This window comes from Furipterus horrens, unplaced genomic scaffold (genome assembly GCF_987537825.1).
Source record: "Furipterus horrens unplaced genomic scaffold, mFurHor1.1.pri manual_scaffold_17, whole genome shotgun sequence".
Classification (NCBI taxonomy): domain Eukaryota; kingdom Metazoa; phylum Chordata; class Mammalia; order Chiroptera; family Furipteridae; genus Furipterus; species Furipterus horrens.
The window spans coordinates 82,598,448-82,625,941 of NW_028327187.1; the positions used below are offsets into that span (position 1 = coordinate 82,598,448).

The following is a 27,494-nucleotide window of genomic DNA, read 5'->3' on the forward strand; positions in this document are numbered from 1 at the left end:
AAACTCTTATCAGTATTAGGGGTGGAGGGAGGCAGATACTGATCCCCCTGTCCCCACCACCCCACCCACACACAAGGCTGACATAACTAAACTCTCTGGTCAGGAGGGCCCACCAGCCTCCAGTCCCTGCTGCTCCCATGTCCCTATATTTCTTAGGTGAGCTTTTGCTAATAAACAGTTTTGGATCTTGCTGCATTGGGTTGGAAAGCCTCAAAAATACAAAGGAAGAAAGCAATCTGGCCTGGTGGGCATGAGCCACTGGAAAGCTTTTATTAAGTACCCACGAGGGTTCAGTCCTGCTGCTTGGTTCGGGAGGCCTCGGCGTTGGCCCGGAGCACAGCCCCTGGGGACGGGTAGGGGCGCTGCTGGAAGAGGGGCCCAGCAGCTGTTGTGTCTGCACCCGTCTTAGCCTCATTCCGCTTGGGCAGTCCTGTTGACCATGTGCCCCTGGGGGTGACAGAAGGTCAGGGGGTGGTATGTGGTAGCCTCCTCCCCACAAATAACTGATGGGTCAGCAAAGGAGACAGTGAGGCAGAAAGGAATGGTCACTGGTGCAGTGAGTCTAGGAAAGAGAAGGGTTCATGGGGGGGTGTCACTTACCGGGGTGCGTCTGAGTACGAGCTGGGGTCCATGGGGTCTAATTCTTCATCCTTCCGGCTTGCAACTGTGGAAGGAGGTGGCAGAGCAAGATCTTCAATGGAGGCATGCAGGGCCCCTGATGTTTGAGCTTCCCCCATTGCAAGAAATGGAGCCCACAGGTGCCATGGCTGTAGCACCTTCTCCCGGGCCCCAGATTCAGGCACTTGCATAAAGGGAATCAAGGCTTCTGTACAATGTTCCCTGCTGGTGCCCTGCTGCCTCATGCCAGTCCCGGCCCTGCTCAGCTTACCCTTCTTACTCTTGGGGTAGGGAGCCAGCTCCTCCCGACGATGGTGGCGCCGTTCTTTGCCCTCTTCTCTGTCCACCTTGTCATACCCACGGTCCCGGTCCCGATCCCTGTCCCGCTCTCTCTCTCTGTCCACCTTGTCATAACCACGCTCTCGGTCTCTGTCTGACTTCTCGTGGCCCCGGTCAGACTTCTCATGGTTCCGGTCCAACTTTTCATGGCTCCGGTCCAATTTCTCATGGCTCCGGTCCAACTTCTCCTCAGCATCTGGGGACATGAAAACCTTGAAATGACCTTCCTCCTCCCACCTCAGGACCCAATAGCCTTTGCCTTTGACAAGTCTCTCTTGCCTGAGGCTGGATCTGTCTGTCTCACCTGCCCCTTCTGGATGCCCTACCATTACCGAGCCCTTTCTGAGAACTGCAAAAAGCACTTGAGGCACCTTTGGACCTGCCAACTCACCTGCATTGCTGCTCCTGAGCTTCTTGGCAGATTTGGTAACAATAGAGTTGGAGTCATGTGGGGAGAGCCAGGACACAAGGTCTGTTTCCACATTCCAGTAGTAAGGGAGCCCGCTGCAAGGCAGTGGGAGGGCAGGAAGGGAGTATCAGCACAAAGGTCCTCTCCTTGTAGCCTCAACTGCTCCCCAGTCTCTGCCTATATCTACCCCATATCCTTTCTCTGTATCCCCTATTTCCAAAAGGGCAGGGACAGCACAGGAAGGGTGAATTCAGAAGTCAGCTCCACCCCCAGCCTCAAGGTCCCCAGGCTTACCAGGAAGGGTCAAACACCTTGTACCAGCTTGGTGGCAAGCCCTCCAACCGTGTGGCCTCATAGTCCACGGGATCATCATCATAGTCCTCAGCAATGATCTCTTCCTCCGGTTCTGTCAGGACAGGCAGAGAAGCGCAGTAAAGATGGGGGATACTCAACCTACACTTTGAGCCTAGAGAGATGCTCACATTCACACGGACACATGTGTGCCAGGTCACACCAGCCCATGGCACATATTGCTCACATTCCAAGTCCTAGCATCTAAATAGTGAACTTACAAAAACATGTACCTAAATCTATTCTGTTCCTGGGTTCAGATAAGATATACTGTTACCCAAGCCTATCTGGTTTCAGAGTTTAGATAGGGATTTATCCATGTTCATTCAGTTCCTGAATTCAGGGAGTATGTAACAGCACAAAACAAAAATCTATTTGGGTAAAATGAGTTTAAACAGCAAGAAGTCTAACTGAAAATATCCAAATCTATTCAGCTCCCAAACTTGGCAAATAGGGGGTTTCTGACTCCTGTATTTTGAGTAGCAAGAATCTGGATAGCAAGGGATTTATCCAAACACTGCTCTGAATCCATGCAGTTCCTGAGCCCTGATGCATACAGTCGTCAGTTAATATCAGTAGAATAAAAACGGTGTATCTTGTCAGCTCAGTACCAGGCCCTCAGTAGGCCTATCATGGATTTCAGCTGTGGATATAACTAACAATGAGATGTATATGTCAGCAACAGCATAGTGCCTGTCACATTGTAGGCCCAAAAGAGATGTCAGCTATAATCATCACTACTGTTATTAAAATATATACCATCAGAAAAAAATTAGTGCACAGGGCCTAGCACCTACTAGGCTTAACATAAATATCAATGACCATTATCAGTATTATTAACCACAAGATCTATGCCTGGCACAAATTAGGCTTGTAATAAATACCACTTATCAATAAAATGAAAATAAGATGCATTTCCCAGTGCTTGGCACACTGTAGCCCAAAATATGCTTTTTGACAATAAGGTGTAAATATTAGCAACAGCCAGCACAATAGGCCTAAATGATAGATCCTATCATGATTTTAGACTGTTAACCATAACGTATATCCAAGCAGTCAGTACAACCAAAATATATGTCAGCTCTTGATATGGTGAACAAAACATATATATAACCAGCACAGTGCCTCGCACCACAGTTGATCTGAAAAATGTTATCTATCAGTATGGTATCAGTATGGTAAAGCACACAGTATCAGCCCTAGATGGTGTGGCTCAGTTTGGCATCGTCCTTGAAACCAAAAGGTTGATGGTTGGATTCCCCAGTCAGGGCACATGCCTGGGTTGCAGGCTGTGTGCTCTGCCCCTGTCAGGTTGCTTTCCAGAAGGCAGAAAGTAACCAGTCTATGTATTTCACATAGATGTTTCTCTTCCTCTTTCTCCCTCCCTTCCCCTTTCTCTAAAATAAAATACAAAATTAAAAAAAAACAACAACATTGTATCACCATCCTGCTACAGTCCTAGGCCCACAGCAGACTGCAATAGATACCACCTATCCTTACTGTTAGTTTGTAATCACTTCTATGGATTGATGGATGGATTGAATCCGCCATACAGAAGGCCCAAATAGGTATCAGCTGTCAATACTGAGGATGAAATGTCTGTCTTCCTCGGGTCCCCTCCCCCATCCTATGCTTGGCACCCAGTAGGAATAGGTGTCAGAAATCCATATGGTTAGCCATGAAATGCCTGCCACTCCACTGCGTGGTGCACAGCAGGCCCGTGCTCCCTATCAAGTGGTAGTATCGACGAAGTGCCTGTCAAGCCTGGCACATGTTAGCCCATCTGCTCTAGCTCTCTCACCAGGCTCCAGATGTTTGAGGATGCCTCTCTTGGCCAAGCGGGTCTGCAGCGCAACGGGCAGCGGCATAGCGTGTAGCAGGCAGATCTAGGGACGGATAGACAGACTGAAAACCAGCTCAGATGAAATTCTTAATCTGGATCCTGTAACCAAGCGCCTCCCCCAAGCATGTGCTCATCCAGACCTCCACCTCCTGCACTTGCACCAGTAGCTGGGCAGACAAAAGCTGAGCTAAAAGGTGGAAAAAATAGGTGGCAATACCACCAAACTCTCACCAACCGTCTTCTGCAGGCCAGGAGCTCTAGAACCCAGTTCTTCTCCTAGGCCTACGCTCCACCTACCGGTGAAGGGGTCGAACAGGGTTCCCCCACGCCCTAAAAATGGGCTCACCCAACGCCTTCCAAAGACTGCCGGGTGGGAGGAACCAAAGAGCTAGGATGGGGTGCACAGTGGGGCACCTCCTCCAGTTCCACTAAATGCACCCCCTCGACGTTACCAATAGAGTCACCCAATAGTGGAAGGCTGTCAGACTGGCCGCCTCGCTGTCGTCGCCGCTAGAATCACCAGGACCACATGATCACTTTCCCCACAAAGCACATAAAGAGGTCCCCTCTCCCCAAAACTTGAACTGGGCAATACTTAGGTTGCAAAAACAGGACACTATCTGGGTAGCCAATGAGAGTGCACCATTGGCATGATGTGAGACGCAGCAACCTAATCGTGGCCGTGGGATTGGTTAGAAATTCGGGAGCCTGTGTGCGTATACGGTGGGGGCGTGGCCCTGCCCGGGCTGAGGCAGACGCCGACGCCATGGAGGAGTACGCTCGGGAGCCCTGGTACGGCGATGGGCACAGGCTTCGGGACTGTCCCTGCGGCACCACGGCCAGCTATGGGAGGCGGGCGGGGGAGGCAGTGGCCCCACAGCGCCACGGCCCAGACTCCGGAGACGCGTAGTTGTGTCTTTACGCTCTCTTCCACTTAGTCCCTCCCACTCGGGCTCCGTTAAGAAGGGTCACAACCATGTGCCTGGAGGAGAAAGTGCAGGGCAGAATGAACCACTCCACATTTCCCCTAACTCCGTATCTCTCAGCCCGTCTTTGATAAAGAAGAGACACACCGGTTGAACCCATTCCCGCCAATGGGTGCCGCGGTGTAAAACGGAAATCCCCAGGGTTACCACGCTTGGTTTTTCCCAGGTTGCTTTAGTGAGTGGGGGCGGGGCCTGGATGGGCCTATTGTGAGCAAGGAGGTGGTGCTGGATCTTCCCCACGGCCCGCTCTTGGTTTTTCCCAGTTGTGGGCCATCAAAAGAGGGAAGAGGGCGGGACTTGTTTGGACGTGCTCATTGTTGGAGAAAGGGGTGCGACCCACCCTACTTTAGTAACAATGCTAACCAGTTAACACTTGTTTAGTGATTATTTGAACGTGCCAACTCTTTATGCATATCAGTTTAATTTAATCTTTGATAGTTAAAGCAATTGGCTGATTCCCTGTTTAGTTGCAAAGGGGAGGGGCGAGAGGGCAAAGACTAATATTTTTCCCTCTTTGCACTATTTCTCGCTTAAATGGGGGGGAAATAATCTCGTTATCTGAATGCTACTTCCCGTTTGGGTGACTTGGTTTCTCCCAGTTGGGGACAGTCCATGTGGCATGGCATAGGGGGAGAGCTCACATTAACCCCATATTCCCCTTTACACTTACAGCCCATGGCGAATTGTGGATGATTGTGGTGGAGCCTTCACTATGGGTGTCATCGGTGGCGGAGTCTTCCAGGCCATCAAGGGCTTCCGCAATGCCCCTGTTGTGAGTCCTGGCCTTCCCTGGGTGGTGCGGAAATCCTATCCTGCCATCACGGGATACTGCTCTGAAAACAGCTTGGAGCTGCCAGTTAACATGCACTTAATCATTCTGGTGCCTGCTTACCTTCAATGTGCCAGGCCTGACACCAAGATACATGGTTTTGGGGAACTGAAAACATAGCCTCTGTCCCTTACCCCAAACCCAACCGGAGCTCCTCTGTGGAAATGCTTTCCTATAAAAAGAGTCATCACTGTCGATGTGAAGACTTCCAAACTTGTAGAAAATTTGTATAAAGGTTCATTAGAGTTTATTCGAGCCAAATACATGTTTGGAAGCAAGATCTCAGCGGACTGAGAAAAATGCTTCCTAGAATGACAGTTTGCAGTTTTATACATTTGGAGTGAACATAAGGAAGATTATATGAACATGGGAGAAAACAAAGCAGGGAAGTATCTCTGATTGGACTACAAGATAGTTAATATTATGTGTTTTCTTGAGAGTGATTACACTTCTAAGAGGTCTGAAAAAGAGGCGTTTCAAAGGTGTCTTAACCTGGATGCACAAAAACAATGGACAAGGCTTGCTTAAGGCAAAGATAACCTTTAACTAGGAAGTTATAGGCATGTAAAGTGGACTACCCACCATGACCTCCAGTTAGGAATTTATGATCAGATCACCCTGTATGGTTACTTTCAGTTAGATTTTTTTTCCCTCAGGATTCAAAGAGCAGTTTTTTTTATAATCTCTTCTCTAGGCTTAATGGAGATTTACTTGACCCTTCTGTATTATCCTCTCAGGGCACTATGCCAACCTTAAAAGGGCAAGAAAAAGGGTATTGGTTCGATTTTATTGCAGAGCGCTTTTTTGGTCCAGATCACCAAATTCTATGTGTGTGCAGAGCCAGACAGATTTTACCAAGAGGCAGATTCTGGGTCAGAAACCTGGATAGAGGGGAAGTGACAGGAATTTAACTGGCAGAGGGAAGACAGTCTTAAAGTTAAGAAAATGTTTTTGATTTAACATAATCAATTCTGTCTCTTTCTCTGACACACCCCCTCCTGGAGATTTCATCAAATGTCATGCTTTGAATCCCATCTATTTGCCAAGGACTCTGCAATTTATGTATCTACCCTCATTCCTTCCCTCTACTCCTGTAATGCTCTTTCCTAGATCTTTACCCAAGTTTCTCCCTTTCATCTTCAAGGTCTCAGCACAAATGCACTCTCCTTAAAGAGGTCTTTTCTTATCCCTCAGCTGCTATCATATATCTATTTTATTTCCTCTAGGGTGCATATCGCTGTCTGAAGCTGTCTTATCTATACCCTTCCTCAGTATTTCTGTCCCACTAGAATGTGAGCTATGAGAGGGCAGGGGCCAGGTCTACCTATTTCACTGCTCTGTGCCTGCATACAGCATGGTGCCTGGCACATAGGTGCTCAGTAATCATTGAATGGATGGATTCATAAGTGGCTGAGAATGTCTCAACCCAACTTGGAGAATACTTGTGTTGGGGTGTTCCCCAGCCCCTTAGTTCTTGGCTGCTTCTCCAAATCTCTACCCTGAATACACTTAACAAGACCCCCAACCCCTTCTGTCCCTGAAAAGCTACAAACCCTGTCTGCCAACAGCCTCAGCGCTACTCTGACTCTCCTACTCCTCACTTTCCCCAGGGAATTCGGCACCGATTGAGAGGTAGTGTCAACGCCGTGAGGATCCGAGCCCCTCAGATTGGAGGTGAGAGGCTTGGGGAAACATAGGAGATGTGATGGCAGAGTTGGCAGTGGTTGTTGCTTTGGGTCTAGTCTGCAAGTTGGAGGTCCACATTCGCGCTCCAACTCTTCCTGGGACTTACTGGGAGGAGTGGCCTTTCCCAACAATTTAATATGGGTGAGTTCTGCAGTTTTTAAGTCCAGACCCTATCCCTTCCTGATGTGTGACCTCGGGATAGTGGCTTAACCTCTGAACCTCATCTGTGACATGGAGATGAAAATAACAGTAACAACCCCAGCCTTTTTGTAATTGATGTAGTTTACATAGTATTTACTAAGTGCTGGTTGCTCTGCTACACACTTTTTTAAAAGGTTTTATTTATTTTTAGAGGAGAGAGGAGGAAGTGATAAAGAGAGGGAGAGAAACATGCAAGAGATACATCGACAGGCTGCCTCTCACATGAGCCTGCTGACCCGCAACCCAGGCATATGCCCTGACTGGGAATCGAACCAGAAACCTTTTGATTCATAGGCTGGTGCTCAATCAACTGTGCCACACCAGCCAAGATGCTCTGCTACACGCTTTAATGATATTAATTAATTTTAAATTTCAGAGGTCAAATAACCTATAGTACCTACATCTGGCCTCAGTAAACATTTTAACTATCAAATTGTTTACTGGCTTTCCTAACCTGTTTCCTTCTCACTGAAACCAAGATCAGAATTCCAACTTTATGTGGTGGTTTATGAAGGTAAAAGTTGCTCTGCTAAAAGCCAATAGGGCACTGACAAGTGTGGCTCAGTTGGTTGGGGGTTGTCCTGCAAAGTGGAAGGTTGCAGGTTCTATTCCTGGTCAGGGCACATGCCTGGGTTATGGGTTTGGTCCTGGATGGGTTGTGTATGAGAGGCAGCGAATCGCTATTTCTCTCCCTCTTTCTCCCTCCCTTCCTCTCCCTAAAAGTTAAAAAAAAATTTTTTTTTAAAACCCAGCCAGGGCTGGTGTAGCTCAGTGGGTTGAGTGCTGGCCTGCAAAATTAAAGGTTGCCAGTTCAATTCCCAGTCAGGGCACATGCCTGGGTTGCATACCAGGTCTCCAGTTGGGGGCGTGCGAGAGGCAACTGATCGACGTATCTCTTACACATCGGTGTTTCTCTCCCTCTTTCCCTTCTTTCCCCTCTCTCTATAAATAAATAAATAGATAAATAAATAAAATCTAATTAAAAAACCTATATAGAAGGTAAATGTGCTTGTAAACTCTTCACCTCCCTATGAAGAAGGTAGTGTTGATTGCAATTAGAGACAGCTTGAAGAAGTAGCTACCACAGGGACAAATGGGAATATCCCCAAAAGTTTGCTATCTGTCTTTGCATCTGAGTTTTTCTCCCCTTTCTTTGCCAGAGCATTCAGGCCTTGGAAGGCCACAGTCCCTGAGCTGTGGATTCTTGGGATTCCCCAGGAACACTAATTAGGCCTCTGTCTCCCTGCAGGTAGCTTCGCAGTGTGGGGGGGCCTGTTCTCCACCATTGACTGTGGCCTGGTGCGGCTGCGGGGCAAGGAGGATCCCTGGAACTCCATCACCAGTGGAGCGTTGACTGGAGCTGTGCTGGCCGCCCGCAGTGAGTGCCCCTAGCCCTGTTCCCAGCCCCTTCCACTCTGTTCTCGCAGCCCTCACTCTCTGCTTGCCTCCTTGCTCCTCCAGGTGGCCCACTAGCCATGGTGGGCTCGGCAATGATGGGGGGCATCCTGTTGGCCCTCATCGAAGGTGTTGGTATCCTCCTCACTCGCTACACCGCCCAACAGTTCCGCAATGGTAAGTATCTGGTGAAGCTGGTCAAGAAAAGGTGGAAAATGATCTGCCTAGCCTCTTCTGCTCACTTTTACTTGATTCTCCCCTCTCTAGCACCCCCGTTCCTGGAGGACCCCAGCCAGCTTCCCCCTAAGGAGGGTACCCCAGCCTCAGGCTATCCCAGCTATCAGCAGTACCACTGAGGAAGTGACCACCTGTCACCACCATCGTGGGAGCTCCTCCTCGGTTCTCTCCCCGATGATCTACCTCGAAAGGGAGGGTTGGCTCCCACTTGGCCCTGGGACTCCAGAGAGGGCCTCTACTCTCTTTGTTCCCTTGTCCCAGGGTGGGGGTGGGGCACCCCAGCTGCCCTGATGGATGGGTCCCCTTCTTTCAGGGCACCCCAGCCCCATACTCACATGTAACAAGCTCTCACCCCAGCCCCTTCCTGTGGTGCCCTGATGAGTATTTAAAGCCAGTTTTGAAATGCCTGTGTACGTACTCATTAAGCTACTTTTGCGATGCCCTCCTTAAGACAAGAGGCAGAGCCCTCTTCAGAGACTCAGAAGCCCTAGGATTTGGAGTCCCACAGAGAGTGGGCCTTAGTGAATACAGGATGAATGAACAAGACGGGGAATGAATCAAGGTGTTAATAGGTACATGAATAAGCATGTGTCGGGGCCAAGTCATGAATCATAAGTACATAGAGGAATAGGCTTGGGAAAGAAGTGAGGGGACACAAGGATTTCTGGGGTGGAGGGGGTGGTTCTGCACATGGCATCCCCGACACCTCCCTCCCAAGCCCCCATTGTCAAGGCTGGGAAATTGACAATGAACTCTGTGATTCTGCATACCATTGATGTGAAGATAATCCCCTCCATATGGCCTCACCAAGGACTTGGGAAGAAGTAAGGGTCAGGGAGACTCGGCTTCCTTGAAGAAAGGCCCTGCATCAGTCTCCTTTCCTGTACCACAGAAATACTTCTGCTCTTCCATACTCCGTGTTGTCAGTATTTTTTAGGAGGAACCACAAAATAATCAGAAATGAGTTTTCATTTGGGGGCAGGGGGTTTATGGAGAAATTTTTTCTGGATGGACATCACCTCCAAATGCTGTCTTGTCTTTGTAACTCCTGCATGGGTGAGGCAAACATTGTCTCCGCTGAGGTGCAAGTGCTCCAGTGCAAATAGCCTCATGAGAGACATAAAAGCTGTACCTTTTGTGCAATCCATGGCAAAGGGTGGAAATGCCCTCATACAAAGTTGCTCCCTGGAGGTGCAAATGCTGAGTCCCAGGGACCCCGAAGGCTTCAACGGAGACCTGGTAGTTCTCCAAGGTAGCAGGACTGCAACATTGCGTTCTTGATTGACTCAATGCCAGACAGAGCCCAGCCATCCCAGTGAAGACCCTGGGGAGGGCAGGGTGAGGGTAGTGGACACCATACACATGGCTCTCTCAGGGCTTCAGCAGGGCCCCAGCCTCGAACTCACTCGTGGCTCCACATGCAGGTCTGTGTAGGTCCAAGGTCCCAGTTAGACCTAGGGTGTCTTGGGCTGCTGCCCTTGTATTCCTGGGCTGTTTTTGGTCCCGCCCCTTCTGTATACCTAAGCCCTGCCCTTCCTCAGCTCCAGGCCATATCACTCACCCAGGGTATTTCCAGACCCTACCCATATCCTATCAAATACTGTTCCCTTAGCTCTTCTGCGCCTTTCCCTTTCAGGAGTCCTCATGTTCCACCCTCCCAAGCTGCTGTGATTCCAACAGACCCTAGTGTCTTCAGGCTTCCCTGAGGCCCAGTCCCTACTGTTATCTCCTTTGTTGGCTCCAAATGTGCTCTGTCCCCACAGCCCGTTACATCTGCAGCTTCACAGCCCTCAGCCTCTAGACCTCTGCATCTTCAGACCCTGCCCCTTCAGGCAATCCAAAACCCTAGGCGGTCAGGGTCACCCAGCTCCTAGTCAGGGCTGGGACGCCAGGGTCCTTAGGCGCCGTGCTCTGACCAAATGGTTGGCCTGCTTCACTTCCCAAAAGAAGGGGATGTGTGCTCAGACCCTTGGTGGTCTTCACGGGCAGGGACTGCAGAGAATGGGAAAAGACGGGAATGAGGCAGAAACGTGAAGGAAGAAATAGGAACCGGTGAGACATACACACAGGGAGACAGAGACACCAATGGAGACATACAAAGAGATGCAGGCAGAGAGAAACACAAGAGATAAATGAAAAGAGACAAGAGAAAGGACAGAGACTGTAAGAGAAACAGGAAGACTGTGTGAGGGTCAAAACTGCAGGTATGGCCCTGGCCAGGTACATCAGTTGGTTAGAGTGTCCTGATAAGCCAAGGTTACAGGTTCCATCCCTGGTCAAGGCACATATAAGAATCAACCACTGAATGTATAAACAGAGAACAACAAATTGACGCTTCTCTCTGTGCCCCCACTCCTCTTTCTAAAAACCAGTCAATCAATCAATAAAAAGAAATGCAGGTATGGACTCAGGAAGAACTTCAGAATGAGATGGAGGCAAACACAGGAATGAAGTCGAGGTGGCATTGTAGAGCTGTGAGCTGGATTGAGGGGCTGGGCCATCAGAAGGCTTCCAGGTCAGGCCTCCTCAGACCATCTGCCCACTTACCTTCCAGCTGAGGGGCCTCAGAGAGGCAGTGAGAGAGATGCCAACCTGCACTCTTGCACTTTCTTCTCTTCTCTATCATCACTTCTGCTTCTAATAAGGATTTCAGCTGCTCTCATTCAGGTTCTTCCTCCTTGCCTTATCCCTTTTTGTTCTGAACTGTCTTCCCCATTTTTCCCTTTGATCTCCCTGGCTGGTGGCTTTTCATTCTATGGGTTTGCCATGAACCTGTTCACCTGGTGGTGGTGGTAGTGGTGGGGTGTATTTGGTGGGTTACACAGGTGGATAAAATCAGGAAAGAACAGGGAATCCAGCCTGGAGAGTAAGGTGGGGGAATCACCCTATCCACTTCCTCAGGCAGCGACCTTGCAAGGATGAGGAGAGATGTGGGGAAATCAAAGACAGGCAGAGAGAGAGACAAAGATACCAGGAGAAAGAGAAGTTAGAATTTACAGAGACATCAAAGGAGAGAAAGAGATGCAGAGCAAAAGAAATACTAGGAAAAAAGTACAAGTAAACAAGTGATAAGAGAATGGAAGTGAGGAGATAGAAATTGAAATTGGGACAGTCAGAGAGACAGGAAAAAATGGAGGGGCAGAGAGTGTCAGAACAAGACAGAAGTGAAAGTCAGTTGAACGGAGAGAAGGAGAGAAAAAGAGAGGTGGGTACACACACCTTACTCTGAGTCTGGGAGTTGCTGGCCTGAGTGTTCTTATGTCCTCTGTTCTCTTAGTGGTAGTTGGAGAACAGGGCCTGACTGAGCAGGGCAGCTCTGACGTCTCCACCTCAACCACCTAGGTCATCGAGGTGAATAGGAAGGCCACCTCCTCTGGGAATATACCTTTAGATATCTGCGCCCTGATGTTGGGACTGGGAACCATCTCAAGAAGCCTATTTAGGGCCGACCTCTGGAGCTCACCAGTGGGGACCGTCTCTGGGGAATCTATAGCATCATCAGACTGCCTGCAGTCATGTGGGAGAGGAAGGATGTGCAATGATCACTTCTTTCTTATTGAATTTATTGGAGGTGGCATGGGTTAATTAAATTACATAGGTTTCAGGTGTTCAATTCTCTTAATACATCATCTGTGTATTCTGTATATTGTATTGTGTGTTCACCACCGCAAGTGCAATTATCACTTCTGAGGTGACAGGAAACCTTGTCCACTGTTATACTTCCTGAAAGTGACAAAGCTGGGCTGGCTCTATATTCTTATTTATAGTGCTCAGTTTCAGAGATGTCATTTCCAGGACAACACATTACACTGGGGAACACAATTTTCGTTGACACTTGTTTTTGACTAACTTTTGGCATCTGAATCCAAAATGACCCCAGTTTTTCTCTCTCACATCAACTTTTTAAGGTACAGGGTACCCTCCTTTTGTCCCCAAAATCATACAAAATGTACATACAAAGGAAAATAAAAAATTACCTGAGTATACTGTTTATTTAGAGTTATTTTATTCATATGAAAGCTATATATTGTTACTGTAAGTCATATTGTATACAAGTAGTAAAGTTCTGCTACCAAACGTACATATTAAGGTATTTTATCTTTTCAAATGACAGGCTAGGAAATGCCAAAATGAGATACTTGAAACAGTCTCCTTCAGTTGGCAAAGCTTGAACATATTGCTTCATGAGACCCAGTTTTACGTGCAGAGGTGGGAATATAATGTCTTTCTGTCAACAAGTGGCTCATGTAGAATGTTTGGGTCACCAGGTTTGAAGTCAGATCTTGGAGGCCAATTTGACTCCACCCAATGCTTCTCACGAGCTCTGCTGTCCCACATACACAGACAATAGGAATAGTTGGTGTATCCACGTTGCTGACCAAGAAGGAAGCAGACCATGTGACGGTCAACACAGATGATCCAATTGTGCTTCTGATATTGCAACAGATCAATGACTCTCTTTATATCTTTATATTCTTCATGAAAATAAACGGAATGGCCAATTGGGACTGCACCAAATAAATTGCCGTTGTGGAGGAGGACACACTTCAAGCTCTGCTTTGAGCTATCAATGAACAGTCGCCACTCAGTTGTGTTATAGATTGGAATTCCCAATTCCTCCATTAAACCACATATGTTATGGCAATACACAAAGCCACCGTCACTTTGAAAGTACTGCAGAAATGCACTTTCTCTTGATCAAAAGTAGGATACCTTCACTCCTTTTTCAAGCAAGTTTTTCTCGTGCAGTCTTGATGCTAGGAGTTCTGAAGCCTTTTTGGATAGTCCCAAATCTCGTGCCAAAACATTCAACTCACGCTGATCAAATCCCTTATGAACTGAATCATCTTCAGTTTCAAAATCTTCATCGTTGTTGTCAGTTCTCCACCATACTTCTCTATTTCGAAAGAGGGTAGTTCAGTGAAAATACCCCTGGCTGGTTTGGCTCAGTGGATTGAGCGTCAGCCTGCGAGCTAAGTGTCGCTGGTTCGATCTTCCAGTCAGGGCACATCAGAGAAGGAAAACTCTGACTCCAAAAAACCTCCGCTGCCTTGCGGCATACCTCTTCAGGGGAAAGGCTAAGGGAGTAAACCCTGACAGAAAATCCGGAGCCGGAGTCCCTAAGGCGGTTTGACGTTGTAGTCAACACCGGCAACTCCTGCGGCGCACCTGAAGCCAAGCTGTATTGACTCCGTCTTTCCCTTGGACCCTTCAGCTGTGAAGAGAGGGGGGGTCTGCTGCATGGGCAACAGCAGACCCTCCATATCACCCTGCCCAGGCTCTGTAGCTTCAGCTTCACTGGAGAGGACACTCCAGCGTCATCGCAAGATGTCGATTCAACACGGGAGGAGACAGATACCGTGTCACTCCCGAGTCGGACTGCACAGCCATTCTCGGCGGTGCAGATAGACTCTTAAGAAGCTACACCATCGTCTCTCGAGACGGACGGCTGCCGACGACGAGTTCAGTGAAAACTGGCACTGGGATGTCAGCTGAATGAGGCACTGGGCATATGGCTGATGATAGACTAGGATACTCTATTTTACATTTATTTTTCTTGTTATGTCCTGACGCTTTCACTATACAAATGTAGCAGTCACTTGAATGATCTCTGGGCACTCGCAAAACCATAGGTATACCAAATGGCAATTTATCATGTGTTCCCTTTGTCCACATCCATAAGCTCTTGACACACTGCTTGCGCACCTTGTGAGGGGCCCAAGACTTATCTTGATCACCAAGTTTTACTTTAAAATATGCAAAATTGGCTTGCCTGACAAATACGCTGATGTTTGTCCCTTGACTGGGTATGGTGAAACTGCCACAGATATAACAAAACGAATCAGGGTTGTTTAGGCACTTACGACGAGAAATAGCAGAGACAGACATGATCTGAAGGAAAGGAAATAAGTACATATGTAAATAAATAAATTCTGCTAACTCCTTGTATACAGACAAGAACTCAGACTACATTTCGGAATACGATTCACTATAGAGAGTGGCACACAACCTCTCACCACACTGTCTCATGTGTAACTGAACAGTCTAGACAAGTATGAGCCAGTCGCTGGTCTCCAAGGTCGTCCCCCACCCCTCCCCACTCGAGGGAGGTTTGCTCTCAGCCAATAGGAGAGCACTAGTGCTTCCCTCGATCCAGGCTTAATCCAGCCTAGAGTGGTCACATTAAGATAAGCTGTACAGAAAAAACTTGACGTGCTAGAGGAAAACTAACTGCAGTTTTGAAATCAGCATGCCTATTTAAGTCTAAAACAGCTGAAAAATCAAACTCAACAGGAGTTATGTTAAAAATTGTTCCCCTGTGTTATCAGTCATGATTATGTGTGTCATTACATTAGAAGGTCTTTGCAGGCCATAGCCACAATTTCTTAACACCCTTTGTTAAAATAATAATTTCAAGAACAGACTTATCTTAATGGAAATCAAATCAGCAACAATTCTGGGCATTCACACAGGGCTCTATGTTTATACAGGAACTCAAGACAGTTTCTCACTTGAAGACCCCACCAAATCAGATGGTGTGAATGATGTGAAACAGAATGTAAGCTCTCCCTCCACAGCACACATAGTGAGGCATCTCCTTTCCTCAGATTCCTTTAGTTACTTAGAAGACAATTGTAAGACTGGGCTCTGAAGTTTTATTTAGTGAGCAATAAAAAGAAAAAATAATTAGGCCTATGAATCTAAATTTTTATTGCAAAATATGAAGGATAGGGCCAAAGAGGATTTCTTTAAAAGTTTCAGTGAAATAATGAACATGTAGTATTTTCTCCTACAAAAGGAAACCTCGCCCTGGCTGGTGTGGCTCAGTGGATTGAGCGCTAGCCTGCGAACTTAAGGGTCGCTGGTTTGATTCCCAGTCAGGGCACATGCCTGGGTTGCAGGCCGGGTCCCCAGTGGGGGGCACCTGAGGGGCAACAACACATTGATGTTTCTCTCCCTCTCTTTCTCCCTCCCTTCTTCTCTAAAAATAAATAAATAAAAAATTTTAAAAAAGGAAATCTCATTTCCTTCAGGATCTGCTTCACTGAACTCTATTTCCTTAATAATTTCAGTTCAGACAGGCTCTCTGAATACCCCTCATATTCCCCAGGCTGGAGTCTAACTTCCGGGGATTTACAGAGGGCAGGGGAAGACTGGGCTGTCCTTCAAGATCATGTCTCCACACAGGACTCTTCTGAGATGTCCCAAGTCCTGTGTGGTCCTAAGGTGTTGATCCATACCCTATGCTCCTGCTTTATTGCTCAAACTGGCTACAAGGTGTCTCCCAGTCTAACTCTCTCTCTCTTGGTTAATTCTGTGTCCCCCAGGGCAATAGGAAATATTGCTCACTCTCCCTAGCCATAATGGGAGCTTGGTGGATTTATGAGGTCTATCTGCCTAGACCATCATACAAACTTGTCTACCCCAAAAGACATAGCTTCAAAACACATAAAATTGATTAAGGATGAATAACCACATTATATAAAGAGCTCCCACAAAACAATAAGAAAAAGACAAGCAACTCAATAGAAAAGCAAGCAAAGGATGAGGAATTTTGTTTTTACAAAAGTGGAAACCTAAATAGCCAATAATGTGAAAATATACTTATGTTAAGTCAGGGGGCTGTGTATTAAGACAACAAAATACTATTTCATATCAATCAGATGGGCAAAAAATTTTAAATCTGATAACACCAAATGTTGCTAAGGAATTCTAGAAACAAAGTGTCTCATTCACAGCTTATGGGAGTATAATGGGGACAACAATCATTTTGGGAAACTGGTAGTATCTACTAGAGCTGCATATATACACACTTATCACCCAGTGATACCATCTCTAGGTATATACCTAACTGAAATGTGTAAAAATATTAACCAAAGACATGTACAAGAATGTTCATAACGACTTTATAAAGTAGGGATAATTCTGCCCTAACTGACATAGCTCAGTTGGTTGAGCATCGTCCGACAAAGGGAAGGGTTGCCGGTTCTATTGGAATTGTCACTGGTTCAATTACAGGTTAGGGCACATGCCTGGATTGTGGCCCAGTCCCCAGTTGGGGCGCATGCAGGAGGCAGTCCATTGATGTTTCAGTTACACATTGATGTTTCTCTCCCTCTCTTTCTCCCTCCCTTCCCCTCTCTCTAAAAAATAAATAACATCTTTAAATAAAGAAAATAGGGGTAATTCTATGACAGAGTATCTCAGTAATTCATATCTAGAAGATAAAAGGAGTGAAGCAATAATTAGTAAGGAAACAGCAGTCACTCCTATTATATAGAGGGATGTTTGGTCATTTTGTGGCTTGGATAATGTTCATGTTCTTGTCTGTGCCTAGACTTGATTAGAGAATAGTCTTCTTTTTGTCTTGATCCATCATAGTCACAGAGTAACCTTGTCTGATGTTGCTATTTTGTGGACTTGTTCACGTTCAAAAGGAGAACACCAAGGCCTAGCTGTGAGGGCCAAGCCAGCTTCTCCTAACCCCAAGGCCTAGGTGATAGCATCAGGCCAGCCCTTGTATGTCAGGGGCTGCATTTCTTTTTCTTGGTATCCCTTTTGTCCAAGTTAGTGTTGTGATCACCCTGCAGAGGCAGGATGGATGCCCACAAACACACCCCAAATTTACTTTGGATGTTAAGCCTGATGATGCCACACAGGCACGAAGAAGATATGAAAAGGTTTATGACTCACATGATGAGACTGGAGAGAGCAGAGAAAAGAGACTAGTTTGGGATTTTATTGTGGTTAGTGGGTGGGGCCAGGGTAAGGGGTCCCACACCCAGCTGGAGCTTTGGGTGGTTTGAAATTCCTGCCAGTGCCAAAAGAAGGAGCACTCAGAGTTTCTTTTAAAAATTTTTTTAAAAATCCTCACCCAAAGATATTTTATTGATGTTTAGAGTGAGAGGAAGGGAGAAAAAAAGAGAAACATTGATCAGTGGCCTCTTGTATGCGACCTGAATGGGGACCAAACCTGCAACCTGGATATGTGCCCTGACAAGGAAACAACCTGAAATCTTTCAGTGTACAGGATGATACTCCAACCAGCTGAGCTACACCAATCAGGGCTGTATTTTAAAAAAAGATTTTCTTTATTTAGCCCTGCCTGGGTGGCTCAGTTGGTTGGAGCATCATCCCATACACCAGTAGGTTGGGGTTTCAATTCCCAGTCAGAGCACATGCCTGGGTTGCAGGTTTGATCCCCAGTCAGAAAGCATGCGGAAGGCTGCAAATCAATGTTTCACTTTCACATGAATGTTTCTCTCTCTCTAAAAATCAATACACATATTTTTAAAAAGATTTTTAAAATTTATTCTTAGAGGAGACGGGAGGGAGAAAGAGAGGAATAGAAACATCTATGTGTGAGAAAAACATCAATCAGTTGCTTCTCACATGTAACCTACAGGGGACCTGGCATGAAATTCAGGCATGAGCCCTGACCAGGAATTGAACCGACAATCTTTTGGTTTGCAGAACGATGCCTAACCCACTGAGGCATAACAATCAGGGTAAGAAGGGCATATTTTTTCAGTGAAGTTAAACAGTAGCAGCAAAACAAGTTAGAGTGTCTCCAAAGAGAACAAACTGCCCCAATGTTAGCTCCCATTTCTGAAAGGCTAGGTCATGCTGATTTATGTGTTCTGACCTTAGCAGAAACAATCTGTGAAGCCAATGGCCAATTTTTATAAGATCAAAGTTTGAGATTAATTTTTGAGGGAAATGTTAAGTACCAAAAGCAATGTATAGAAAGTAAGCTCCTTCTGAGGTATTTAAAAAGACAGTTATAACATAACCCAGTTATAAAGAGACAGTAGGCTGGTGCTTACTTGGTTGGAGCATCATCCCCATATGCCAAAAGGTTGAGGGTTTGATTCCATTAGGGCACATACCTAGGTTGTGGGTTCGATCCCCAGTTTGGAGCGCATACAGGAGGCAGCCCACTCCATGTATGTTTCTCTCTCTCTCTCTCTCTCTCTCGTCAATGAACATATCTTCAGGTGAAGATTTAAAAAATAATTATAAATAAAAGAACAGTTATATTAAATTTTGGTCAGTTTCAGGTAGGGGTGAGAGAGAGAGAGTGTTAGCAATCAAATTCAGAGTTGTAGCCAGTCTGAGAAAACACACAGGAGACTTTTGACTTTTTTCTTAAATGACAGAGGAGACCATAAGAGATCAAAGGTAACAGGGTGAGAATAAGGGAGATCCTACTGAGATATTTTTTATTTGGTTACTAGACAGTATCAAGGTGCAATAATAGTTAAAATTAATAGTGTAATTAACAAAGAAAAAAGTGCTAAAGAATCAGAAAAGTAATTTTTTGAGATTTATTTTTCAATTACAGTTGACATACAATATTATATAATTTCAGGTGTACAACATAGTGATTAGACATTTGTGTACCTTATAAAGGGATCACCCAGATAAGTCTAGTTACCTATCTGACAACATATACAGTTATTACAATACTATTGACGATATCTCCTAAACAAGGGATATAAAGGAAATTAACAAGTGGGACTACATGAAATTTAAAAACTTCTGTGTGGCTAAAGAAAATATCAACAAAATGAAAAGGGAACCTACCATATGGGAAAACATATTTGGCAATGATACCTCAGACAAGGGTTTGATCTCCAAAATATATAAAGAACTCCTATGACTCAACATCAGGAAGACAAACAATCCAATTAAAAATGGGCAAAGGAGCTGAACAGACACTTCTCCAAGGAGGACATACAGAGGGCCCACAGGCACATGAAAGAATGCTGAACATCACTAGCCATCAGAGAGATGCAAATTAAAACCACAATAAGATACAATCTCACACCTGTCAGAATGACCATCATCAACAAATCAACAAACAAGTGCTGGCGAGGATGTGGAGAAATGGGAACCCTAGTGCACTGTTGGTGTGAATGCAGACCAGTGCAGCCACTGTGGAAAGCAGTATGGAGTATCCTTTAAAAAATAGAAATGGAACTGCCCTTTGATCCCACAATTTCATTGCTGGGATTATATTTGAAGAATCCTGAAACCCCAATTCAAAAGAGCCTATGCACCCCTATGTTCATAGCAGTGTTATTTACTATAGCCAAGTGCTGTAAACAGCCTGAGTGCCCATCTGTAGATGAGTGGATGGATCAAACAAGTGTGGTACATTTACACAATGGAATGCTATACAACAGAAAGAAAGAACTCCTACCCTTCTCAACAGCACAGATGAAACTGGACAGTATTATGCTAAGTGAAATAAGCCAGGCGGTGAAAGACAAATACCATATGATCTCACCTATAGGTGGAACCTAATGAACAAAATAAAACCAGAGACATGGAAATAAGGAACAAACTGACAGTGACCAGAGGGGAGGGGGAGGGGGGTAACAGGATGAGGTGGGAGAAGGGGAAGGGTCTAGTTAAAGAATAGATTTAAATTACCCCTGGACATTGACAATAGGGTGGGGATTGACTGTGGGATCAAGGGTGGGTGGGGCAGTGGAGAGCAACGGGAGAAAAACTGGGACAATCGTAATTGAACAACATAAAAAGAAGCTATACCACATTGTTAAAACAAAATACAATTAAAACAGACTTTTTTCCTTAAAAAAGAAAAGAAAATTAATCCTGTTCAGTGGTCTTGGGAAGAAGCTGTCCACCTCTGCAGCCATCAGCTTCTGAAGAATTCCTAAGAATACTCACTCAGTTTAAAGCCTATTAGTAAGGTCTTTTCCATTCATTGCGGGTTCCGGGGTGGTTTTTCCTTTGATCACGCAGGCAGGCTTTGTTTAGATGGATACATCAGAGATGCAGACATCTGGAGGAGTCATCTGAGTCTCAAGTGGAATTAAGTTACATTGTCTTGTAACAGGGTAGACTCTACGGTTCCAAGTGAAATTACAAAACACTGCAGGGAGTCTGTTACTAACTGAGAAGTAACTAACTAGAGGTGGTCTCCAGAGGGATTAGATCTGATTGCCATCAAGGCTAACGGCAACACTTTAGTCCTTGGAAGTTTGAGAGATTATGGCTGATAATGGCTGTGGAATTTCTGACGATTAAAACTATGCAATTTTTAGCCTTAGCCGGGTGGTTCAGTTGATTAGAGCATAGCACCATGCAGCAAAGGGTTTTGGGTTCAATATCTGGTCTGTGAACGTAAGGGAGGCAACTGATTGATGTTTTTTTCCTCTCACTCTCTCTCTAAAAAAATCAATGAACATATGCTCAGGTGAGGGTTTTTCTTTTTAAGTAAATGCAATGCATGTCCCTGTTACTAGAAAGATAAGTTGAGATACCCCCAGTCAGGAATACAAAAGCAAGCAATTTCCCCTACTATTTCAGGAGAAGCTCAACTCACCTGGGAAAGAAACCACAATAAGAACATGCTCATGGCCCCTTTCGAAGTGTTCAAAAGGGGCTTGAGGCTTTGGTTCCTCTCCGTGTCTTGCCTGTACAGTCTTTGCTATGATTATGTATTTATCTCTGCTATCATGGCTAATATCATGAAGCATTTTTTTTGCTAACCTCTGGCAAGCTATAGAGAAATTCCTTCATTTGTTGTCCGTTTTGATAAGGATTCCTGTAGTGGCTTCAGATGAATGTGAAATTATCACTGTAAAAGTCTAGTTATGTTTCCTCTGAAAATAGAGGGGAAGAATTGTGGCTGCAGAAAAACACAATTTGACATATGCATACTCAAAAGAGAGTTATTACACCTGATTTAAACAGTAATTCAGGCCCTCAACAATTTTATCAAGGCATACTGTTGAAAAGTCAGCACCGTCCTGGCTGGTGTGTGGCTCAGAGGGTTAAGCACCAGCCTGCCAAACAAAAGGTCATGGGTTCAATTCCTGGTCAGGGCCCATGCCTGGGTTTCCTGGTTGGGGTGTGCAGGAGGCAACTGATCGATATGTGAACATCGATGTTTCTCTCCCCCTCTTCCTCCCTCCCTTCCCCTCCTTCTAAAAAATAAATATAAGTTTTTTAAAAGTCAGCACTTCCTAATCCTCAAATACAGCAATGAAGAGAAGGATGTCTCTTGTTAAACAAAACGATCTCTCTGTTTTACAAAGATAAAGAAAGCAAGGATTTGTTACCAAGCTCAAGGGATTAACCCTTCCCGGTATTCTATTCAAGAAGATATGGTTGCCATTAGTAGTTTTATTTACTTGCAGCAAGTAAAAGAGATAGAAGATTCACATCCAAGGCTGTCTCTCCAAAGGGAGGCTTAGCCATTGCTTATCTACACTGAATAGTTATATTTTGATTTCTTGTTTGCAATGGGCTACACTTACCTCATCCTGTTACATCTGCCTCTACAAAATACTGTGCTACATTGTACCATTTAGCAAGGATAGCCTTTAGTAAGAACCACCCAGACCTTGAAAACCCATTGTCCTGTCTAACATCTTCATGTGGATTTCTGCTCTTTTTGTTCTAAGGCATCTCTCAAATGAACCATCCTGTTCATGGCAAACGTTTTCCCAAAGTGGTTACTTCAATTCCAGAAATTTCCTGATGAGAATACCAGTTAGAGAGATAAATATATGTGTGGACATTACAATGAGAAAACATGAAGGAAGCAGCCATTTGGCCTGCAAGATGCACAGTGTTAGACTGAGAGAATCCCGTGATTATTGCAATATTCCCTAAAGGTGGTGCTTGTGTAACTCTGCATCCCCAGATTTTGGCCAAAGGCTAAATTTCACCAATCATGGGCCAGGAATAAAAAGCTTCCTGGTGCTGGCGCTGGCGGTGGCTCTGGTCCTCGCTGTGGCTAATGTAGCTCAGTTGGCTGGAGCATCGTCCCATAAACAAAAAGGTCCCAGGTTTGATTCCTGGTCAGGGCAGAAGTCTGGGTTGCGGGTTTGGTCTCTGGTCGGGGCACATATGGGAGGCAACCAATATATGTTTCTCTCTCACATTGATGCTTCTCTCCTTCCCTTCCTCTCTCTCTAAAATCAATAAGCATGTCCTCTGGTGAGGATTAAATAAAAACCGTCTGATTCTGGGCAGATGAAATAAAACACAGCAATTCGCAGGGACACAAAAGACAAGACTGAAGAAGAAATTCACATAAAACTTTTTTTCCCATTTATTTTTATTGTGGTGAAATACACATAACACACAATTTACCACCTTAACCATTTGTAAGTGTACAGGTCAGCGGTATTAAATGCATTCCTAATACACCAACATCCATAACTCTTTCCATTTGTAAAACTGAAACTCTATTCATTTAACAATAACTCCCTATCCTCCCCTCCCCCCAGCCCCTGACACCCACCGTTCTACTTTCTAGCTCTATGAATTTGACTACTCTAAGTAACTTATATAAATGGACTCATACAGTATAATTTACCTTAAACAACACAGAGGCTAACAGAACTGACCCCACACACACTTGAAAATCTGCCTATAACTTTTTTAAAATATATTTTATATATTTTTAGAGAGAGCAGAAGAGAAGGAGACAGAGAAGCAGAGAAACATCGGTTGGTTGCCTCTCACATGCCCCTAACCAGGGATGGCCTGCAACCCAGGAATGTGCCCAGACTGGGAATTGAAACTTACTGATGACATAAATAGCAGATTAACAAATACTTTGTATGTTATATGTATTATATACTGTGTTCTTATAATAAAGTAAGCTAGAGAAAAAGAAAATGTTATAAAAATTATAAGGAAGAAAATATATTTATACTATTGTACATATTTATTGAAAAAATCTGCATATAAGTGGTCCCACACAGTATAAACACCTGTTGTCCAAGGGCCAACTCTATATGTCTTTGTAACTGGCTTATTTCACTTTGTATTTGTCTTCAAAGTTTATCCATGATGTAGCATGTTGTCAGAATTTCTTTCCTTTTAAGGTTGAATAATATTTCATTCTATGTATACATCACATTTTGCTTATCCATCATCCACTGATGGGCACTCAGGTTGCTTCCACATTATAATTATTGTGAACAATGTTACTATGAACACGGGTGTACAAATATCTCTTTGAGACCCTGGTTTCACATAAGGTTTTCTAATGGTGATCCAAGGCATGTTTGTCTAAAGGACCTATCTGAGGGGAACTTCTGAACTCTTCAGCCCCCAGGACCAGCTCAGAATAGATGTATCATGCTTTCCCTTTTTTAAAAAGAAGATTTTATTTATTCATTTTTAGAGAGAAGGGAAGGGAGGGAGAAAGAGAGGGAGAGAAACATCAATGTGTGGTTGCCTCTCACACACTCCCAACTAGGGATCTAACCCACAATCCAGGCATGTGCCCTGACCAGGAATGAAACCTGCAACCCTCCGGTTTGCAGGCTGACACTCAATGCACTGAGCCACACCAGCTGGCTGGGAGCCTTTTCCTTTTGTTGCAAAATAACACTCAATTTTGTAACTAAATACAGGGGTGGGCAAAAGTAGGTTTACAGTGGTGAGTATGCAAAACAGGTCATTCTTTTTTTAAATATGGAAGAGATATATATTTAATTTTCACTTGAGGTAATGTTTTTATTGCTGAGAGAGAGAGAGAAACACCAACTGGTTGCTTCCTGTACACACCCCATATGTGCCATGACTGGGAATCAAATTCATACTTTTTGGCCTTTTGGTGTACGGGATGATGACGCTCCAACCAACTGAGCCACCAGGACAGGGCAAACAATACATATTTTATCAGATGATCAAAGTTCAGGGGTTCCTTATTCCCAGGAAAACAAATAAATCCAATGCAAAAGGGCCTCAGTGAAATGTCTACATTCAATTCACTGTAAACTTACACCCAGGCATGGACTTAATTATCTGGAGACCCAAGGGGTTTCAGATATGTGCACTATTACTGAGTTGAAGGTCACAGTCCAAGGCTTCAGCTGAATCTCCAGGAAACCTCTATTTGTGTTAATGCCTATTAAAGACCCTCAGGAGCGCACAGCTGTAGTCAAATCAGGTTGGGTTTATTGGTTTGCTGTAGTTGGGGAGACCACACACCATGGGAAACTATGGAGCATCTGAAAAAGGGGTGCTAGAAATAAGTTATTTTTAGATTTCAGCTTATGTTAGGTGGTTTTGTAGTTTTCAGTGTACAAGTCTTGTACTTATTAAGCTTATTTGTAAAGTTTTTATTCCTTTTGATGCTATTGCAAGTGGAATTATTTTCTTAATTTCATTTTTGGAATGTTCATTGCTAGTGTATAAAAATATAATTGAGTTTTGTAATATTGATTTTTGTATCCTAAAACTTTGTTTGTCTCATTAGATATAATGGTTTTGTTGTGGATTCATTAAGGTTATCCAGGTATAAGATCATGTCATTTGCATATAGAAATATTTCATTCTGTCTTTCCAATATGGATATATATATTTTTTAATTTTGTCTAATTGTCCTGGCTAGAACCTTTCATACAATGTTGAATAGCAGTGGTTAGAGGGGACATTCTTGTCTTGTCCCTGGTCCTTGAGGAAAAAGCTTTCAGTCTTTCACCATTAAACATGATGTTAGCTGTGGGGTTTTTGTCCTTTATCAGGTTAAAGACGTTCTATTCCTAATTTGTTGATGATATGTTGATTCATGATTAAAAATCAAATGAAGGGGTCAAATCTTGTCAAATGCTTTTTATGCATCTGTTGAAATGATCACGTGGTTCTTGTCTTTTGTTCTACTGATATGGTCTATTACATTAATAGATTTCAGATGTTAAGCCAACCTTACATTCCTGGGATAAATCTTACTTGGTCATGGTGTATAATCCTTTTTATATGTTGCTAGGTTTGGTTTGTTAGGATTCTGTAGAGGATTTTTGAGTCTATATTTATAAGAGACATTGGTCCATGGTTTTCTAGTGATGCCTTTGTCTAGTTTTGCTTTTGGCCCCATAAAATTGGAAAATAGAGTTAGAAAATGTTCTCTCCTCTTCAAGTTTTTGGGAGAGTTTGTGAAGCATTGCTATTAATTCTTTAAATGCTTGGTAAAATTCATCAATTAAGTCATCTCATTTGGGCATCTCTGTGGGAAGTTTTAAAATAAATAAATAAATAAATGATAATTATGAATTAATTTCAGCAGTTTACAGAAATTTTGCTCCAGTATAGCTCTGTTGCTTCTCTCCTCCTTTGTCTTATTATTGTCAGGCAAATTATATCTTTATGCAGTATAAGTCCATCAACACAGTTTTGTAGCTATGGCTTAATGTAATTGTCTTTTAAATAAGAAAACAAACAAAAAAAGAGTTACAAAATATGTATTTATACTGTATTTTATACTTACATATGTGGTTACCTTTAGCAGTGTTCTTTATTTCTTCATGTCGATTTGAGTTACCACCTAGTGTCCTTTCAATTAGGCTTGAAGTACTCCTTTAGTATTTCTTTTATTTTTTAAAAAATATTTTGTTTATTTATTTTTTAGACAGAGGGGAAGAGAGGGAGAAAGGAGGGAGAAAAACATCATTGATTGCCTGAGCACCTGACCAGGACTGAACTGGCAACCCAGGGGCGTGCCCTGACCAGGAATCAAACCAGTGACCTTTTACTTTGTGGGACAAAGCCCAACCAGTTAAGCCACATTGGTCAGGACACACTTTAGTATTTCTTGTGGGTCAAGTCTGTTAGTGATATTTTTGATTACCTGGGAATGTCTTTAATTCTCCCTCATTAAAATTTAAAAAAAGTTTTACTTCAGGTAAAATACACATAACATTTCTCCTACTATTTTCAAGGATATTTTTGCTGCATTAGAATTCATGATTGACACTTTCTTTAAGCACTTTAAATATGTCATCTTTGCCTCCTGGCTTCTGTTTTCTTTTGAGAAGTCAGCTATTAATCTTGTGGTGGTACCCCTTGTACATAGTGTATCATTTTTCTCATGTTGCTTTACAGATTTTCTCTTTGTCTTTAGATTTCAAAAGTTTGATTGTTATGTGTATAGATATACATCTCCTGTAGCTTATTCTACCTAGTGTTTGTTGAGTTTGTTGGATGTGTCAATTGATGTTTTTCACCAAATTTGGGAAGGATCTTTAATTTGCCCTCATACTTGAATACGTGGCTGATTGAGTACAGAGTTTTAGCTTTAAATTTTCCCCTCATAGCTTTTAAGATATTACATCATTGTGTTCTAGTATCTGTGTTGACCGAGAATACTCTGATGCTCCTCTATCTTTAAAAATATTTTATTTATTTACTTTTAAAGAGGAAGGAAGGGAGGGAGAATGAGAAGGAGAGAAAAATCAATGTGTGAGAGCAACATTGATTGGTTGCCTCTTGCAGGCACCCCAACCAGGGACAGGGCCGGTGACCCAGGCCTGTGACCCAACCTTTCGCTTTGTGGGACAACGTCCAACTTACTGAGTCACAGGGTCAAGGCTCCTCTATTTTCTTAAATTATCATCTGAGGATATGTTTATTGATTTTTTTTAAAGAAAGAAGAAGGTAGAGAGAGAGAGAGAGAGAAACATCAATCAGTTGCCTCCCTGTATGTGCCCTGACCTGTTATCCATAGTGGCTGCACCAGTCTGCATTTCCACCAACAGTGCACTAAGGTTCCCTTTTCTCCACATCCTTGCCAGCTCTTGTTGTTTGTTGACTTATTGTTGATAG

The 27,494-nt window shown here is 44.1% G+C and overlaps 2 protein-coding genes and 1 non-coding gene across 7 annotated transcripts; 1 reads left to right on the top strand and 2 right to left on the bottom strand.

The window, feature by feature from the left end:
* Window positions 1–237: 237 nt before the first annotated feature.
* PQBP1 (polyglutamine binding protein 1) lies at window positions 238–4,168 on the bottom strand. Of its 5 annotated transcripts, none has more exons than XM_090265379.1 (7): window positions 4,025–4,168; window positions 3,519–3,603; window positions 1,661–1,772; window positions 1,349–1,461; window positions 890–1,153; window positions 601–664; window positions 238–447 (listed from the first exon to the last, which is right to left on the bottom strand). In XM_090265379.1, the coding sequence occupies exons 2-7, from the start codon at window positions 3,583–3,585 to the stop codon at window positions 291–293; spliced, it is 777 nt and encodes a 258-aa protein (XP_090121505.1). In that variant the 5' UTR covers window positions 3,586–3,603; window positions 4,025–4,168; the 3' UTR covers window positions 238–290. The 5 variants fall into 5 exon arrangements, with proteins under 5 accessions (XP_090121505.1, XP_090121503.1, XP_090121507.1 ...); XM_090265377.1 differs by having other exon boundaries at window positions 4,013–4,168; XM_090265381.1 differs by lacking the exon at window positions 4,025–4,168 and adding an exon at window positions 3,907–4,002.
* Window positions 4,169–4,276: 108 nt separating this feature from the next.
* On the top strand, window positions 4,277–9,301 carry TIMM17B (translocase of inner mitochondrial membrane 17B). The gene is made up of 6 exons (XM_090264968.1): window positions 4,277–4,352; window positions 5,219–5,318; window positions 6,986–7,049; window positions 8,512–8,640; window positions 8,724–8,834; window positions 8,925–9,301. The coding sequence occupies exons 1-6, from the start codon at window positions 4,327–4,329 to the stop codon at window positions 9,011–9,013; spliced, it is 519 nt and encodes a 172-aa protein (XP_090121094.1). The 5' UTR covers window positions 4,277–4,326; the 3' UTR covers window positions 9,014–9,301.
* Window positions 6,015–6,139, bottom strand: LOC149991446 (small nucleolar RNA SNORA26). Its single transcript, XR_016508818.1, has one exon. It is a non-coding gene; the product is annotated as a small nucleolar RNA SNORA26 (small nucleolar RNA).
* Window positions 9,302–27,494: the final 18,193 nt, after the last annotated feature.